This window comes from Sus scrofa, chromosome 3 (genome assembly GCF_054392235.1).
Source record: "Sus scrofa isolate SSC_HxYL_T2T_F1_AM1 chromosome 3, Sscrofa_HxYL_maternal_Yorkshire_Landrace_v2.0, whole genome shotgun sequence".
Classification (NCBI taxonomy): Eukaryota; Metazoa; Chordata; class Mammalia; order Artiodactyla; family Suidae; genus Sus; species Sus scrofa.
The window spans coordinates 34404527-34421188 of NC_139385.1; the positions used below are offsets into that span (position 1 = coordinate 34404527).

The 16662-nt window shown below is 49.2% G+C and overlaps 1 protein-coding gene across 6 annotated transcripts in view; it reads left to right on the forward strand.

Moving 5' to 3' along the window:
• MYH11 (myosin heavy chain 11) overlaps nt 1-16662 on the forward strand; it is a 139359-nt gene that overhangs the window by 66247 nt on the left and 56450 nt on the right. For 3 of the 6 annotated variants that reach the window (XM_085017495.1, XM_085017497.1, XM_021086165.2), the window contains exons 5-9: nt 3375-3477; nt 5364-5384; nt 7536-7628; nt 11637-11700; nt 13883-13981. In XM_085017495.1, the coding sequence (XP_084873621.1) occupies nt 3375-3477; nt 5364-5384; nt 7536-7628; nt 11637-11700; nt 13883-13981 (380 nt within the window). The remainder of the gene's footprint in view (nt 1-3374; nt 3478-5363; nt 5385-7535; nt 7629-11636; nt 11701-13882; nt 13982-16662) is intronic. The other 3 variants (XM_085017496.1, XM_085017498.1, XM_085017494.1) reach the window with 1 other exon arrangement.

Here is a 16662-nt window from a genome sequence, read left to right on the forward strand (position 1 = left end):
TTAACGTTTCTGAAGCAGCACTGAGCACATCAATCTTCAGACGCCCATGAGCCTGGAGGTTGAGTTGTTGTCTTTGGCAGAACCTCCCAGGAACAATTTATTTTTATCAATAAAACTTGGGAACTATGGAGCCAAGCAGCCACATGGGGAGAAGCAGATTCCCAGAGTTTGTATCCCACTCCCCCACCCTTGCAAGGTGGAAGACCAGGGCCATGGTCACGGTCATGCCGGGGTCTTTGTTGTGAAAGGGAGGAGGTGGGAAAGGCTGAAGGCAGAGGTGGAAAGTGAGGAAATCATTGTGGGCGAGGAGAAGGGGCAGTAGTGACGGGGGGATGTCGCGGACGCTGCTGTCCTGACTCTCTTCTTGGCTCTCAGTGGGCTCAGGACCAGCCCATTAGGTGGTTTTCCACACTCAGAATTCTCCCCTTCCTCTTGCTCCAATCGGAACCTGACCCTTTTCATTTGGGGAGATGTTCTGACATTAGCCTGATTGAAGTCATTCATACTAAGGTGTGAATGACTCAGTGGTTTGGTTCATGGGTTCCTGGTCACATTTAAGAGCCTATTAAAGCAAGTGAAGGCTCCCAGAATATATGAGAGAACTCCTTGATGGAGTAGGGTCAGGGCTTCACTCTGTCTTACTGCCTTCATCCCCTTTTCTCGCTTGTAAAAATAAAAGGGCAGGAGACAGAATATGGCTCTGGGATCACGCAGACCTGAAGTGAGATCTGAAGTGAGATCTGAAGTGAGTTCAGATCTCACTTCTCCATTTCCTCTCTGTGGGATGACAGGAGCAGTTGTGACTCAGAGCGCTTTACCGAACCTCTCTGAGCCTCAGTGTTCCCAGGTGGGTGATGGGGATGATCGAGGACTCCTTCAGTAGGTGTTTTGTGTTTTTTGTTTTGTTTTGTTTGTCTTTTTAGGGCCACACCCATGGCATATGGAGGTTCCCAGGCTAGGGGTTAAATTGGAGCTGCAGCTGCTGGCCTATACCACAGCCACAGCAACGCAGGATCTGAACTGCGTCTGCGACCTACACCACAGCCCACGGCAACACCGGATCCTTAACCCGCTGAGCGAGGCCAGGGATCGAACCCTCAAACTCATGGTTCCTAGTCGGATTCGTTTCTGCTGCGCCACCACGGGAACTTCAGGTTGTTATATTAAATAGAAAGATTTGTGAATCCAAGACCATAGCATAGATCTTCCACAAATATCAATTCTTTTCCCCATCCCCTTCCTCTGACCTTAGCAAACCCCTTCCTTGGGCCTGTGTCATGGAATGACTCGGCCAAGTGTCGTAGAAAGAATCCTGATTTCAATGCTGAGTGTGCCCTTGCCTCGCTGTGTGAACCAGGGCAAGTTTCTTCCCCACTCTGACCCAAAGCGCCTCTTCTGTAATAACACGAAAGTGATGTCCTTTGGGACGGGGGTTTGGGGGGGGGAGGTAAAGGAGATAATACATACGGAACAATGAGCGCAAATCCTCCACCTGCTGGAAAGTCTCTCCTTAAAATTAAAAAAAAAAAAAATTGGTGATGGGGGCGGGGGGATTCCAGTTTCCTTTTCAAGGAAATGAGGATAATGCCTCCCTGGCTCCCATGTCACAAAGGACCTCTGAGGCCACATAAAATCACGTGACCATTGGGAATAAAGGCCATGGAATGGGGAGAGGACAGTGTTAGCCTGAGGCCATGGTGACATGTTTCAGCCCTCCTGGGCATCGCCAGACCCTTGATTTCTGGGTAGCGGTCTGTGGGACTGGGTCTGACAATTCACGGCACGTGTTTCTTCCTCTCTCTCCCCCCTCCCCTCTCCCTCCTCCCTCCCCCATCCTCCCTCCCCTCTCCTCTCTCTCTCCTCCCTCCTTCCTCCCTCCCCCTCCCCCTCCCTCCCTGTTTCTTTCTTCCTTCTTTCCTCTCTCTTTCTCCCTCTCTCTCTCTTTCTCTCTTTCATTTAACCATGACCAAAATTATTAACGGGCCCTTGGCAGAGCAAGTTAATTTCCTTATTTCCTAATTAGGAAAAAGGGCAAGCACTGCACTAACGCTGGCAGCACTGGTTCAGCATAGAGAACCTTGAACTGACCTTGGGGTGGACAAATTCAGATTTAAAAAAAAATTACTTCTCATGTTTCAGAATAGTCAGTGAGCTCAGCAAGTGAGAGTCTCGGCAAAGGAAGGAAAAAAAAATCAGAGGAGAGGATGAGAAGGGAGGAAAGATGTGAGTTCATCTTTTCCTTTCACTAAGAATAGTGGGAGTCAGAGGCCTTGATGAAACAATTTTCCCACCTCTGATCTCCAGTGGCCTCGAGAAGTAGCTGGTTTAAGAAGACCATTTTGGTTTAAAAAAAAAAAAATCCCCTGATCATATTCTAGGAGTACTCTTTTGATAAGACAAAATGCCCTGCTGATCTAAATATATTAGTCATTTACACTTGAGCATGAATTACTTCAGCCAGGTTTATCCTTTCATACTTGACTGAGATCATTAGCTGGCCTCGTGACCATTAGAGTGGGGTTCTCCAGAGAATGATGAGGTTCATGTCTGCCCGGCGTCTGATGGGATGACTGGTCCTCCTCCTCCTCCTCTCCCTCCTTCTTCCCCCCTCCCCATTCCCCCCCTCCTCCTCCTCCTCCTTCTCCTTTCCTTCTTCTTTTTTGCAAAGGGAGATTCCAAAACTTTTTCTTCAGATCCTGATACTCTGAGAGGTGCTTATGTCCTTCCTGGAAGGCAGCCTCTTGCCTGATTTTTACATGTCTGACGAGGCTAATGATGTCTTTAAAATAGATGAGGGGCAATAACAGTGTCCTTTAGATACTGTAATTGTGGATACATATTATATAGCTGTCAAAACACATAGAATGTCCAACACCAAGACGGAACCTTAATGTACACAGTGGACTTTGGGTGATAATGAGGCATCACTGTGGGTTTATCTATGCAGTAAATGTACCCTGGGGGGGGTGTTGATGGGGGGGAGGCTGTGCACGGCGAGGGGCAGAGGGATATAGGAACTCTGTCCTTCTGTTCAATTTTGCTGTGAATCTAAAATTGCTCTGAAAAGGGAATTTTTTTTTAAAGTAGACCATTCCCAAAAGTTTGTACCTTGGTAGGAAAACTCGGGTTTTCTCTTTTCCTCTTTCCCCCTACATCCTTTCCCGCATCCTCTCCAGGGGAGTAGATGAAGCTCCTGGGGCAGAGTTTGAGGCCCAGCCCAGGTCTCTGCCAGCGATGTGACCTTGGGCAAGTCTCCTCCTACCCCCCCCACCTCCATTTCCCCATTTGGCGGAGGGCGTGGTGATGTGGACAGATGCCCACAGAACATCTGTGCGAAGGTATTTCCCATGGGTCCCTTTGCCAATGTCTTTCAGAGGCGAGTCTGGAGCCGGGAAAACGGAAAACACCAAGAAAGTCATCCAGTATCTGGCCATGGTGGCCTCCTCCCACAAGGGCAAGAAGGACACGAGCATCACGGTGAGTGGCAGGTCCCCTCCCGAGGCCATGACTCAGCAATCGGGCCTCTGCGTGGAAACCGCGCCGCAGAGAAGGCCGGGACTCGGCCTGGGGTCCCCTGCCCCTCCCCCAGCTGCTCACCAGAGGGGTCTCTCTCCTCCCGGGTGGGCCCGTTTGGGGCCGGGTGATTCCTCACCTCAGCCAGGATCATCATTCCCCCCCCCCCGGGGGGGGGGTCTACTTGTGTCATTTTGGGAAAGGGGAGACACCCCCTCCCTGCAACCCTACCCCTCCAGCGGGGAGGAGTCTCGATTGACACTCAGGCTTCTCAATGGCAGCACCAGTGTCATTCTGGCCTGGGCGGTTCTGTTGTGGGGGTGTCTTCTGCTTTGGAAAATGCGTAGCAGCATCCCTGGCCTCTCCCTGCTGGATGCTTGATAGCAACCCCTCCCCCGCAGTTATGACAACCAAGAATGTCTCTGGACACGGGTGGTGGTGCTGGGGGACTGGGGGTGGGGGCACAGTCACCCCTGATTGAGATCCGTGGCTTGAGCTGAGTCTCTGCAAGTTCCCTAGTGTCAAGGCAAACCCATGGGGACCCCAGGGCATGGGAACTTTGGGGTCACTCAGCATACGGTCTTGGGTCCAGTGCCCTTGGTTGAGCATCTACTGTGTGCCGGGCACTGCCAGCATGGGGTCCAGCAATGTGAGAGGCTGTCATTCTAGTCTGAGCTTCCAGACACATGGGAAAGAGTTATCAAATAGTCATACCAATCAATCCTCAATGACAGAGTTTGATTAAGGGCTCAGAAGGAAAAGAAGAGCAGGTTTCTAGAATCATCCTCGTGGGGTCCATCCCTCTCTTCCTCCTCCGCCTTAGCCCTGCCTCATCTGTCCCAGAGGAGGGGACAAGCAATGGGGGCTGCTTGAAGGACCTGCCAGCACCTCGATCTGAAGGTTTGGGGCCGGAGGCAGGGATGGCAGAGTGAAGGCCTGAAGAAGGCCTGGGGTGTCACCAGTTCTGGCCATTCTGGATCCTGCTCCTGGGGCTCAGAGACAACACCAGAGCCGTCACAGAGACCAGGTTGTCTGGAGGTCCTGGGAGACCTGGGGTGGGCAGGGTTGTAGCTTGGGGAACCTGCATCCTCAAACCAAGGCAGGATACCCGAGGGTCCAGCATTTTCAAACTATCTCTGGCAGGGTTTAGAGGAACCAGGAGCCCAAAAGTCTACATGGCAGTTAAATACTACTTCCTGCCACCCTTCTTTTTCCTAGAACAGGAAAAAGAAATAAGAATACTTAATAATAATGACTGATCTTTATCAAGTACCTGCCACGTGTCAGATATGTTTTTCACTGCACTTGAGAATATAGCTCAGCATCTCATGGGGATAACAGTTTGAAAGAGTGCATCCTGGCCCTAGCAATTAAAAAACTTTTGAGGTGTTCCCATTGTGGCTCAGTGGGTTAAGAACCCAACAGAGTGTCCATGAAGATTCGAGTTCCATCCCTGGCCTCATGCCACAAGCTGCAGCATATGTCATAGATGCGGCTCAGATCCCACACTGCTGTGGCTGTGGTGTAGGCCGGCAGCTGCAGCTCTGATGGGACCTCTAGCCTGGGAACTTCCATATGCTCCTATGTGACCTCAAAAAGAAAAAAGAAAGAAAGAAAAAAACTTTGAAATGTCTAATCTCTAAGAAGTTAGGAAAGAAAGCAAGTTGACTCGAAGAACAGAGATTGCATCCAAGAAAAACTGCTGCTTTCCTGGTTGGAGAATCTTGGAAAATCCAGGCTGTCTGGGAGGTGGGGGTGGGGATTGAACCCATATATTCTCCAGACCCCGATGTAAACGTGTGAATGAAATGACACTGACGTTTGTTTTATACTGTATTGTTCAACCACAGCAAGGCCCATCTTTTGCCTACGTGAGTAACTGAGGGTGTTTTCCTGGTGTGTATGGGAGGCACGGAGTGTGTTTAGATGTGCATGCTCCAGTTGCACCCACTGAGTCCTGTAGCTGATGGTAGAATGAGTAGATGCCCCGAGTTTCACAACCCGAACCTACAAACACACCCAAATACCGGCCAGCAGGTGTCCGATGCCAGCGCAGGGTGTGGGGGCATGTTGGCCACCTGCAGGACTCCTGTTGGAATCCCCAGGGTTGTCACCCTGACCTGGAATGGATTTCCCCAGTTCAGAATGAACCCCCCCCACCCTTCCCGCCCATGCGCCTACCACCTGTACCCCTGACCCTAGAGATGCCTGTCCTGTCTGGTTGAGCCTTTTAGGACCTTCTGGCCCTAAAGCTTCCCTGGCTTGATTGACAGTCAGTTAATGGCACTGCTGTGGCATGCCTCCCTCCCCCCTCCCTGCCATCATCCCTAAATTCCTCCCCTCCCCCACCCCAAGCCCTCTTCCCCTGTGCACCAGTGTGTGTCCGTGCATGCGTGTGCAGTGCGTGTCTGTCTTTGCATGCTGGTTGCTTGACCCAAGGCTCCAGAAACAGGAGTCTCAGGGTTCACGATGCACTAGCTTTGGAGGCACGGTAAGGCCCCAGCTATGCAACACACAACCGGGCTCTGCTCGAACCTCTGCCTTTGTAAACTCATCTCTAACGCAGAGCTTGGTGGAGCGGGGTGGCTAGCAATCAGGTCCCAGCCTGGAAGAGAGGTCAAGTGTGTGCCTTGGATCACGCTCCGTCCATCTTAGTTAGATCTGGGCAGCAGTGTCATAGGTGGATCAGAAGGAGAATCAGGCTTCTTATTTGGGAGTCTGATCCTGTGTGACCTTGGCCAAGTCACTTAACGTCTCTGGGCCACTGTCTCCTCATCCTTAAAATGACTGGTTTGGACCAGATCTCCATGCTGAAAGCTGTCCTTTTAACCCCACCGTCTGGAACTCCCATTCTTGAATGGGAACTTTTTGCTGGGGCTATGTGGACTCCAAGTTTGTGTTGATAGAAGTGACCCCTTGAGTCTTCCCCCTCCTAGTCAAGGAAAGCCCATTGCTCTCATTGCTTTCATGACCCTTACCTTCTTTGAGAGCCATGATGGAGGGCATATGAATAAGTAACACATAAATAAGCAGTAGCTTCCATTCTGTTCCTTTAAGGGACAGCCGCCCACGATGTCCTCCTGGTGTACAGGGGGGCAGGGAGAAAGCCTTGCATTCCCTTCTAGAACTTTTCCAGCTTTTTTTTAGCCCAGCCCAGCTGCCCAAGAAAAGAGGACAGGGGTATCAGCAGAGAGAACAGGAAAAAAAAAATCCTCAGAGCGCAACAATCCCGAGGGGCTGCCTGGAGAAGGAGCTGGGCGGGAGAGCCGCTGAGCCAGTCTGCAGCTGCCGTGTTGTGGGGCTAGGCAGAGCAGCTCATTGCTTTCCCAGCATGATTTACCTCGTTGGCCCTTTCCTGCCACGAATAATCACGTGACCACGTTTGTGCGCAGAAGCCCCCTCAGAGGGAGCTGGTGGGCTGTGTACGGTCTCAGCTGCATTTAACCTGATGAATGGAGCTCAGGCAACCTGCTTGGAAGCTTTGTTCTGCAGGCGGTTCAGTGTATTCCTGATGGGTTTTGCACATTTCTTATTGTCTTCTCTAGATGATTGCAGAAAACTGGTCCTGAGAAAGGAAAAATTACAACTTTCACAAATTGCACTACAAACATCAGAAAAAGGGTGGTGTGGTTTAGCTTGAAGAAGGTTGCTTGTCAAACATAAGCAGCAGCAGGACTGCTGTATACAGCAGGGCAAGTTGTGCATTGCACAACTCCATGGAGTACCATCACAATGATATGAATGATAACAACCCTTGTGTTATACAGTGTGGCCCTACCTAGAAAACAGTGGTCTTCCTAGGGAACAGATGTGTCGGCTGCAAGAGACCTCAGACAGTGGTTTCTCTTCTGGAATCCTCGAATAAATCTATACATTAGCAGTGGGGTCTCAGAGTGGGCAGGTGAGAAGGATAGGCGAGGACCTGTGGATTAAGGGCAGAGTTTTGTGACAACATCCATCCAGGGCAGAACTGTCAGTGCCTGCATCACTTTCTCCAATAACTAAATGTGAATGAATTTTAGGGTGAGCTGGAAAAGCAGCTTCTACAAGCAAACCCCATTCTGGAGGCTTTTGGGAATGCCAAAACAGTCAAGAATGACAACTCCTCACGATTTGTAAGTAGCAAAGCCATGTGGATTTTCTGAAAAGGCTTGGGTTCCCAGATGTCGCCTCCTGCTTGAGAAACGCAGTGTGTGTGTGCGTGTGTGCACGCGCGTGGGTGTGGGCGTGTGCATGCACACATACACACTGGGGACATCTGAGGTGAAAGGGTGGAGGTGTGCATCGCAACAGCATTTTGATCTATATCTTCAGTCCTGTGTTGACCTTACAGCTCTGCAAGTGCTCTGGCCACTTCCTCCCTCAATCATTCGTTCACTGTTCATTCAACAAACATTCATTGAGCATCTGCTGTATACTAAGCTTCCTGTTCAACATTTAACATTTGTAATTCATTCAGTGAATAGCTACTGAGCACCTGGTAGGTGCTAGACACATAGCCAATACTCATTCATTTAATCAGCAAATACACATTGAGCACCTACTATGTGCCAGGCACATGAAACTTTCAGCAAACATTTATTAAGCACCTACTGTATATAATCATTCTGGCAGGCATTTTTACATGTTATTCTCACTCTTTGTTTTCATTTGCTCGGTTAATTTTTATTAAGCACCTACTGTATACCAGACCCTAAACTAGGCTCTTAGGATCACAGTGAACAATTGAGACATGGTTCCAGCCTTCACAAAGCTTGTGATCTGGTTCCCACATAGAACCCGCAGGTTCCCAGGGCCTCTGCATTCTCACCTGAGCCCAACAGGGAGCAGGAGAGCCCTGCAAGTGGGTGGTTGATGACACAGGCACAAATTATTTTGTGGTGCAAAAGAAGTGGAGGCCTCCACAGAAGAATCAGAAAAATGCTTTCATGAGGAAATTTGGATAAAAGACTGAATCTGCATTCCAGTAGTGAGGGGGGCCCTGATGATTTGTGGGTACCCCTCTGAACTGTCCATCACCATAGGGTTCCCTGTGGAAAACTTTTTTTTTCTTTTTAGGGCCGTGCCTGCGGCTATGGAAGTTCCCAGGCTAGGGGTTGAATTGGAGCTGCAGCTGCTGGCCTATGCCACAGCCACAGCAATGCCAGGTCTGAGCCACATCTGCACCCTACACTGCAGCTCACGGCAACAACGGATCCTTAATCCACTGAGCGAGACAAGGGATCGAACCCACATCCTCACAGATACTAGTAGGGTTCATTACCACTGAGTCACAGTGGGAACTACCTCCTGTGAGAAACTCTTTGTGGAAACCTCCGCCCCACCCGCACAGAGCTGCTGGGGGGAGGGGTGCATTCCTGGGTCCTGCACATTCATGTTTGGGCCCCAGCCCTGTCAACCCCAAGACCTACTTCTTAAATAATTATCCAGTGTCCCCTTTCCTTTCCTGAAATTAAAGTCGCAGATAACATCACCTACCACACTTGCTGGATTTTACAAACCTAGCCCAGTGCTCTTGCTATAGTGTGAAGGAGAAATCAAACAAAACAATTTGTAATTAAGATGTGCATTTTAGGAGTTCCTGTTGTGGCTCAATGGGTTAAGGACCCAATGTTGTCTCTGTGAGGACGTAGGTTCGATCCCTGGCCTCACTCAATGGGTTAAGGATCCAGCAATGCTGTTGCTGTGGCTGTGGTATAGGTTGCTGCTGCAGCTCCCATTCAGCTCCTGGCCCGGGACCTTCCACATGCCTCAGGCACAGCCATGAAATGAAAAAGATGTGCATTTCAGCCTGTTACTGCTCAGGCCAGACCACAGCAATGAACTAGTCAGATACCTGCATTTATATCCTGAATCACTGGGACCTCAACAGTGACAAGTGCAGACTGAGACAAGGAGGGGTGCTGGGGACTGAGGCCGCAGATGGGGTTTTCCAGAATGCTGCTGTACTCTTAGGAAAGCTCTGAACAAAAGGACACTTTGCTCTGGGGTTACAAGGATGTGACGCTCTTCTCTTACAACACTGAACATTTTTTGAGGTTTTTTTACCTACAACACCATTAGGGTCTGAGCTGAGCCAATTACAAACAGGCTTTTCACCTCCATGAATATCATAGGGGACATTTGAAAGTCATGGGGATGTGGCTGATGCTTGGTGTCCAGGACTCTCCTGGTCATTGCAGGGTGCCCAGCATCCTTGGCCATTGTCCACAAGAGTAGTAGCTGCCACCATCATGTGACGACCTGACAGTCCCTCCCCTGTATTTCCAGAATCCTCGTGGTGGATGAGCTGCCTCATCTGAGAAGCACTGCATTTATGTGTTGCAACCCAGTGACTAGTTTCTAGCCTGTCAGTAAATGGGAGCAGATTCAAGGTTAACTGCTCTAATGTCCCTTGCTCACTGGTGTCCCACACCTTCTTGGAAGGGAGAGGGGGATGACAGCCAGGACCAGCAGGGTCCTCTGTTGCCATGGCAATGACCTTCATTGTCCCAAATCATTCTAACCCTCTTACTTTTGGGGGGATTTTTGTTTGTTTGTTTGTTTGCTTGAGGTTTTTTGTTTGTTTGTTTGTTTGCTTGCTTTTTTAGGGCCATACCTGCAGCATACGGAATTTCCCAGGCTAGGGGTTAAATCGGACTGCAGCTGCCAGCCTACGCCACAGCCACAGCAATGTTAGATCCAAGCCACATCTGCAACCTACACCACAGTTCTTGCCAATGCCGGATCATTTAACCTGCTGAGCAAAGCTAGGGATGGAACCCGTGTCCTCATGGATACCAGCCAGGTTCGTTACCTGCTTAGCCACAGCGGGAGCTCCCCCATCTTACTTTTTGATGGAGAAACAGTGAGGGTTGGGTCAAGGCCAGAGCAAGCCCAGGGGTTGGTGCCTCCTTCCGAGTCTGTCACGGGTGGGAAGGAGTGGTGTTAAGGATAAAACGCTTTGTGCACTATGAAAAAGGTAGGGAAAGGGCTGTCCTTGGCTTTGCAGTTCTGCTGAGGCAGAGGGCAGGTGGATTGACCTCCTCCGTAAGTGGAGGGATCTGATGGGACCCAGGGCTGAGGGTGTGGCCCCAACCTGCCTGCAGATCCCCCTGTGCAGGTCCTGCTTGGCTAGCGTGGGTCCCTGGCCTCACTATTTCTGATGCCCCAAAGAAGAGGTTTACTTTGCAGCTGGATGAACTTGAGCCGGATGGGTCCTGGAGGCACAGCATGTTTCTAGGTGGGGGTCGGGGGGTGGGAAGGGGCCCTTCAGCCACTGGGTGTGGCAAAACATGCCTTCTATGCATGGCTCTGTCTCTTAGAAGCTCTGTCCCATTGGGCGGTCCCACTAGCTCTCCCAGCCTCAGTGTTCCCACCTTTAAAATGGGGAGAGTGGAGTCCCTATTTTGGCTCAGAGGGTTAAGAACCTAACATAGTGTCCGTGAGGATGTGGATTCGAGCCCTGGCCTCACTCAGTGGATTAGGAATCCCACATGACCGTAAGCTATGGCACAGGCTGAAGACGTGGCTCGGATCCCATGTTGCTGTGGCTGTGGTGTAGGCTGGCAGCTGCCGCTCCAATTTGACCCCTGGCCTGGGAAGTTCCAAATGCCACAGATGTGGCTGTAAAAAGAAAAAAATAAAAAAAAAAAAACAGAATGGGGAAAGTTATGGTGGAGTGGGTGTCATTGCAAGAACAAGTGAAATTGATTTGTGAACTTGCTAAGTTCCCCTGTAGCTGTAAGACCCTCAGTTACCCCTGCTCAGGAGATGCTGACCTGGGAGACTCTTGAGTGTTTGCGAGAACCTCCCTCTGGTTTTTCTTTCTTTTTTCTTTTTATATAATGATTTTTATTTTTTTCCATTATGGCTGATTTACAGTGTTCTGTCAATTTTCTACAGTACAGTATGGTGGCCCAGTCACACATACATGTACACACGATTTTTTCTCACATTATCATGCTGCATCATAAGTGACCAGACATAGTTCCCAGTGTCTCTTGAGTTTTTCCTTTTTCCCCTGAGTGCTCCCTGACTTCTCCCTCCCCACTTGCCTGCAGCATAGGGGCGGGGGGGCTGAGGCTGTGGGGACCCCCCCGCCACCACTGACACTCTGGTGAACTGTGTTTTCCCATTGGCAGGGCAAATTCATCCGCATCAACTTTGACGTCACGGGTTACATCGTGGGAGCCAACATTGAGACGTGTATCCTTTGCTGAGCCTGGGTCACATGGGACTCCCCCTCATCCCTGGCCCCATCAGCCTCCTGCCCGAGAAAGCCATGAGAGCCACCCCTCGGTCCCCAGGCCCTTGGGTGCTGTCCAGGACAAATCTCCCCTGGGGTGGTTTTCCCTTAACAGCAAGCCTTGTAGTGGGGTGGGGGGTCCCCAGGGTTTCGGGGACCCCAAGCAGTCTGCATTTGATTCTGGGTGGACCTCTTCCTAGCTGAGTGATCTTGGGCCAGTTACTCAACCTCTCTGTGCCTCATCAGTGAAATGGAGATGATAATAGTACCTGCCTCATAGGTACTCTGTCATGACAGGGTAAGGGCCAGTAGAGTGTCGGCTAAGGTGAGATCTCGCTTCATCCTTCCGGAGCCTGCGGCCAAGGCCAAACCCAAGACCCCCGGGTCCTTCTTAGGAAGAGCACAGCTCCAGCCCATAGATAGGACATCCGTGGAAATAGAACTTTCCCAGAGACATCAGGATTCCACCAGCCTACCAGGGACCACTTAGCATCTCAGGCCAGGGCTGGGCACCATCCCCACCTCCCAGAGCTGGGTTGGGATTAAATAAGACAGCAAAACACACCAGAGTTCTCCGCCGAGAGAGAAAGAGATCATGAATAATCCTGCGTGGGCTCAGAACGGGCAGGGCCCCCAGCTGCATTCTGGTTTTCAAAAGTTTCTGGATTCTGGAATTGCCGTTGTGGGTTTGTGGCCTTTGAGTTCCTGCTGTGGTACAGCGGTTTAATGATTTGGCTTGTCTCTCGGGAGGCACTGGTTAACCATTCCTGGTCCAGTGCAGTGGGTTAAGGATCTAGATTTGCTGCGGCTGTGGCATAGGTTACAGCCCCAGCTCGGATTCCATCCCTGGCCTGGGAAATTCCATATGGCATGGGTGCAGCATATGGAAAGAACCAAGAAATGTGGCCTCAAGTGGGGAAGTTAGTTTATAGGACCTGACATGACAGAGCAAAGGCGGACACAGTCTAATCCTGTGGATTCGGGAACACAGAGAAGAAGTGATCATTCTTTTTTTTTTTTTTTTTTTTTTTTTTTTTTTAGGGCCACACTCACGGCCTATGGACGTTCCCAGGCTAGGGGCTGAATCAGAGCTGGAGCTGCCAGCCTCAGCCACAGCCACAGCAACACAGGATCTGAAACATACATGTCTTCAGCCTGCTCCACAGCTCATGGCATCACCAGATCCCCAGCCCACTGAGCCAGGCCAGGGATTGAACCTGCTGCATCCTCATGGATACTAGTCAGGTTCATTACCACTGAACCACAGTGAGAACTCCCAAATAGAGTCTGGCTCTTACATGTGGGAAATACACCTGGTACAACAGTCCAGCCCCCCGTGTGCCTTCCCAGCATCCCTGACCCCCATGGTCCGCACACCCTCCCCATGGCAGAACAGCCCTCCTTAAATTAATTAGTGGGGCATGTTTACAGTATCCTGAGGCTAGTCGGCTGGTCAGCTGGGTCAAGGTCAGTCAGCCAGCTGGGGCTGGTACCCAGCTCCATGAAGCCCAGCCCTTGGGCTGGGGTGTTTGGGGCCCCCACAGACACGTGGCCTTGCTGCTTCCTGGCTCTGTGCTCTTGGGAAATGAGCCTTGCCCGACCTTCCCTGAGCCTCAGTTTCCCTATATGGAAACTGCAAATAATAACAGCACTTCATTCCTAGGATAGCTTGTGAGGTTTACATGGGACCATGCACCTCAAACATTTAGCACAGGGATTAATAGATCACAGAGGGCGTAATTATTTTTACTCTGTAATATCTAAAGACAGTTCACTCTACAAAAGAGAAGTTGGTGATGGTCGTTGGGGAAACATCTCTTCATGCTCCTCCCATGAGTCTTTCATCCTGGAGTCCTTTGGCATCTGTCTTTTTATGTGCCCCCGCTCCGCCCTGTTCCCCCCACTTCTCTCCAATACTGGGGCCCACCAGATGCCCCCAGTGGTCTCACATTGGATCAGTGAGCTGGAAGATCAGCCCATGCGGATCAGGCATGGATGGCTTGACTGCGCCTCAGAGCTCTCCAGGGTCCTGAGATTTCCCCTCCAGGAGCTCGTGTGACAGGGATTGGGGAGGGAGGTCGTACACCTGCCAGAGGAAGACACACGTGGTGTCCCTGGAATTCTTAACTCCTCCCAAACCAGATCTGCTAGAAAAATCACGTGCAATTCGCCAAGCGAGAGAGGAGAGGACATTCCACATCTTTTACTATCTGATCGCTGGAGCCAAGGAGAAGATGAAAAGTAAGTGATGGGCCAGACATGGAGAACAGATGTGTGGCTGCCAACAGGGAGGGGGAGGAAGTGGGATGGACAAAGAGTCTGGGGTTAGTAGATGCAAACTATGACATTTAGAATGGATGAGCAATGAGGTCTTGATGTACAGCACAGGGAACCATATCCAATCACTTGTGATAGAACATGATAGAAGATAATATGAGAAAAAGAATGTATGTAGATGAATAACTGGGTCACTTTGCTGCACAGCAGAAATTGACAGAACATTGTAAATCAACTACAATAAAAGCTTTTTTAAAAAAAATGTGTGTGAGGGGAGTTCCCAGCGTGGCTCAGCAGAAACGCATCTGACTTGCATCCGTGAGGATGCAGGTTCAATCCCTGGCCTTGCTCAGTGGGTTAAGGATCCTGCATTGCCGTGAGCTGTGGTGTAGTTCACAGACACAGCTTGGATCTCACGCTGCTGTGGCTGTGGCCAGGCCAGTGGCTACAGCTCCGATTTGACCCTTAGCCTGGGAACTGCCATGTGCTGCAGGCGTGGCCTTAAAAAGCCAAATAATAATCATAAGAATTGAGTGAAGGGCAAGGATGTGGGTTGGGAGATTTCAGCCCTCCCTTTTATCAGGATCCAGAGTTCATCAGGATTGGCTATTAAAACAGAGTCTGAGATCCTGCCAGGGAAAGAGTTACACATCTCTGGGCAGCAGAGGTGTAATTCCTCATCTCCTTTTAGTGAGTTGAGCGTGGCTTCTCTTCAATCATTCTCACTTCCTGAGCACCTACTGTGTGATGTAGTAGACAGCAGTTTCATCTACTACAAATTTATATAATGCCCAGTTAGGCATGATATAGCTAATTAATCAAGCCCAATTAAACTGGACGCCAATTGGAATGGATGACATCAAATTCAGATAGACACAGTCTGTGCCTTCCAGGAAGGGAGAAAGACAATTGCCATGTTTGCAAGTTTATAAAACTTGCACATATGTAAGATGCATTCTGATTTTATAAGAAAGTTGGGAGGGCAGCACTTTTCATTGGACCTATTTTGAAAGCAACTTTAAAGTGTCCTTTTGGAAGAGCCAGGAGTCCACTAAATTTTTCTGTAAAGAACCAGATAGTAAATGTTTTACACTCTGGAGGCCACATGGTGACTGTCACAGCTCCTCAGCTCTGCCATTGTAACTCAGAAGCAGGCCCAGAATTGCCCAAACCAATGGGCGAAGCTATATTACAACAGCGTTTTCTTTCCAAAAATCGGAATAGGCAGTGTGTTGCACTTTGCTGCCATCTGTGGCAGGGGAAATAGTTTTCACATAAAAACAATACACTCTAAGGAGTTCCCATAGTGGCTCAGTGGTAAAGAACCTGACCAGAATCCATGAAAACGCAGGTTCGATCCCTGGCCTCACTCTTTAGATAGGGGATCTGGCATTGCTGTGGCCTGTGGTGTAGGTCACAGATGTGGCTCGGATCCTGTGATGCTGTGGCTGTGGCATAGGCGGGCAGCCACAGCTCCTATTCGACCCCTAGCCTGGGAACTTCTATGTGCCGCGGGTGCGGCCCTAAAAAGATTTTTAAAAAAATACACACACACACACACACACACACACACACACTGTATTCCAGACAACAATAGGAAATTATACATTCTAGGCATGCAAGGGAGTTCATTTTCTAACTTAAAAGAACATGTAAATCACAGGTGAAGAAAGGTGTATGCTGGGGAGTACAGGTACCTAGTATGGTTTACATCCCAGTAATAAGTTCAAGTCCTAAATTTTAGGAGAATTGTACAAATTTTGCTTCCTATCAGTTTTGTAACCTGGGGTTAGTTACTTGCTTAGAAAATTACCAAAAAGATGTGTGGGCTTGTTGGTACCTTCACGGTGATGAGGTGTATTACAGAGCTCCACCACTAGGGGAAGCAGCGTTCATTATTTAATCTTGCTGCTTGGCCTCTGGAACAATTTTGGGTAAAAGGAGGGAGGCTGAATGCTGGTTATACCGTGGCAAATAGGTAAATGAACAGTTGTAGTGCAGACACTAAGGAGTGGCATAGAAGTATTTATATTTCTCTTTCTATGACACTAGGAGTGGCATATTTATATTTCTCTTTCTATGACACTAAGGAGTGGCATAGAAGTATTTATATTTATATTTGGTGCCAAAGTCAATAGTTCAGTTGTTTGGTAACTTGGGTTCCAGTTTTGTGCTGTCTCTAGCCTTCCAGAAATCAAGCAAGGATAAGACGAGCAACCATAATTCCTAAGAATAGTTTGTATGCTTGCTGCTAGATCTGGAAAGAGATTAGGCTTTTAGAGAGAGTTAACTATTTTTAAATGTATCCATGGTCTGGATAATGAAATTTTGGCAGAGACTCAAATTCTTGTGCCTTTAATTAGGCATTTCAGTTAATCCAAAGGCTTGAGTTAATTGGTATCTTGGGTCAGTTTAACCTCAAGTTTATCAAGCAGCTTCCAAGTGATTTGACCCATAAAAGACCTTTATTAAAAAAGAAAAGCATCTCGCTGACTTCCCTCCAAAAGCATAATCAAATCCAGCCTAAATAAGATTGATCTAGTGTCATGAAAGCAAAAAGTATAAGAAAAAAAGGAGTGATGATAAAGTTGGGGGAAAAAGGTGGTGAAAACGAAGGAATGTAACCACAGAATTATGACTTTATA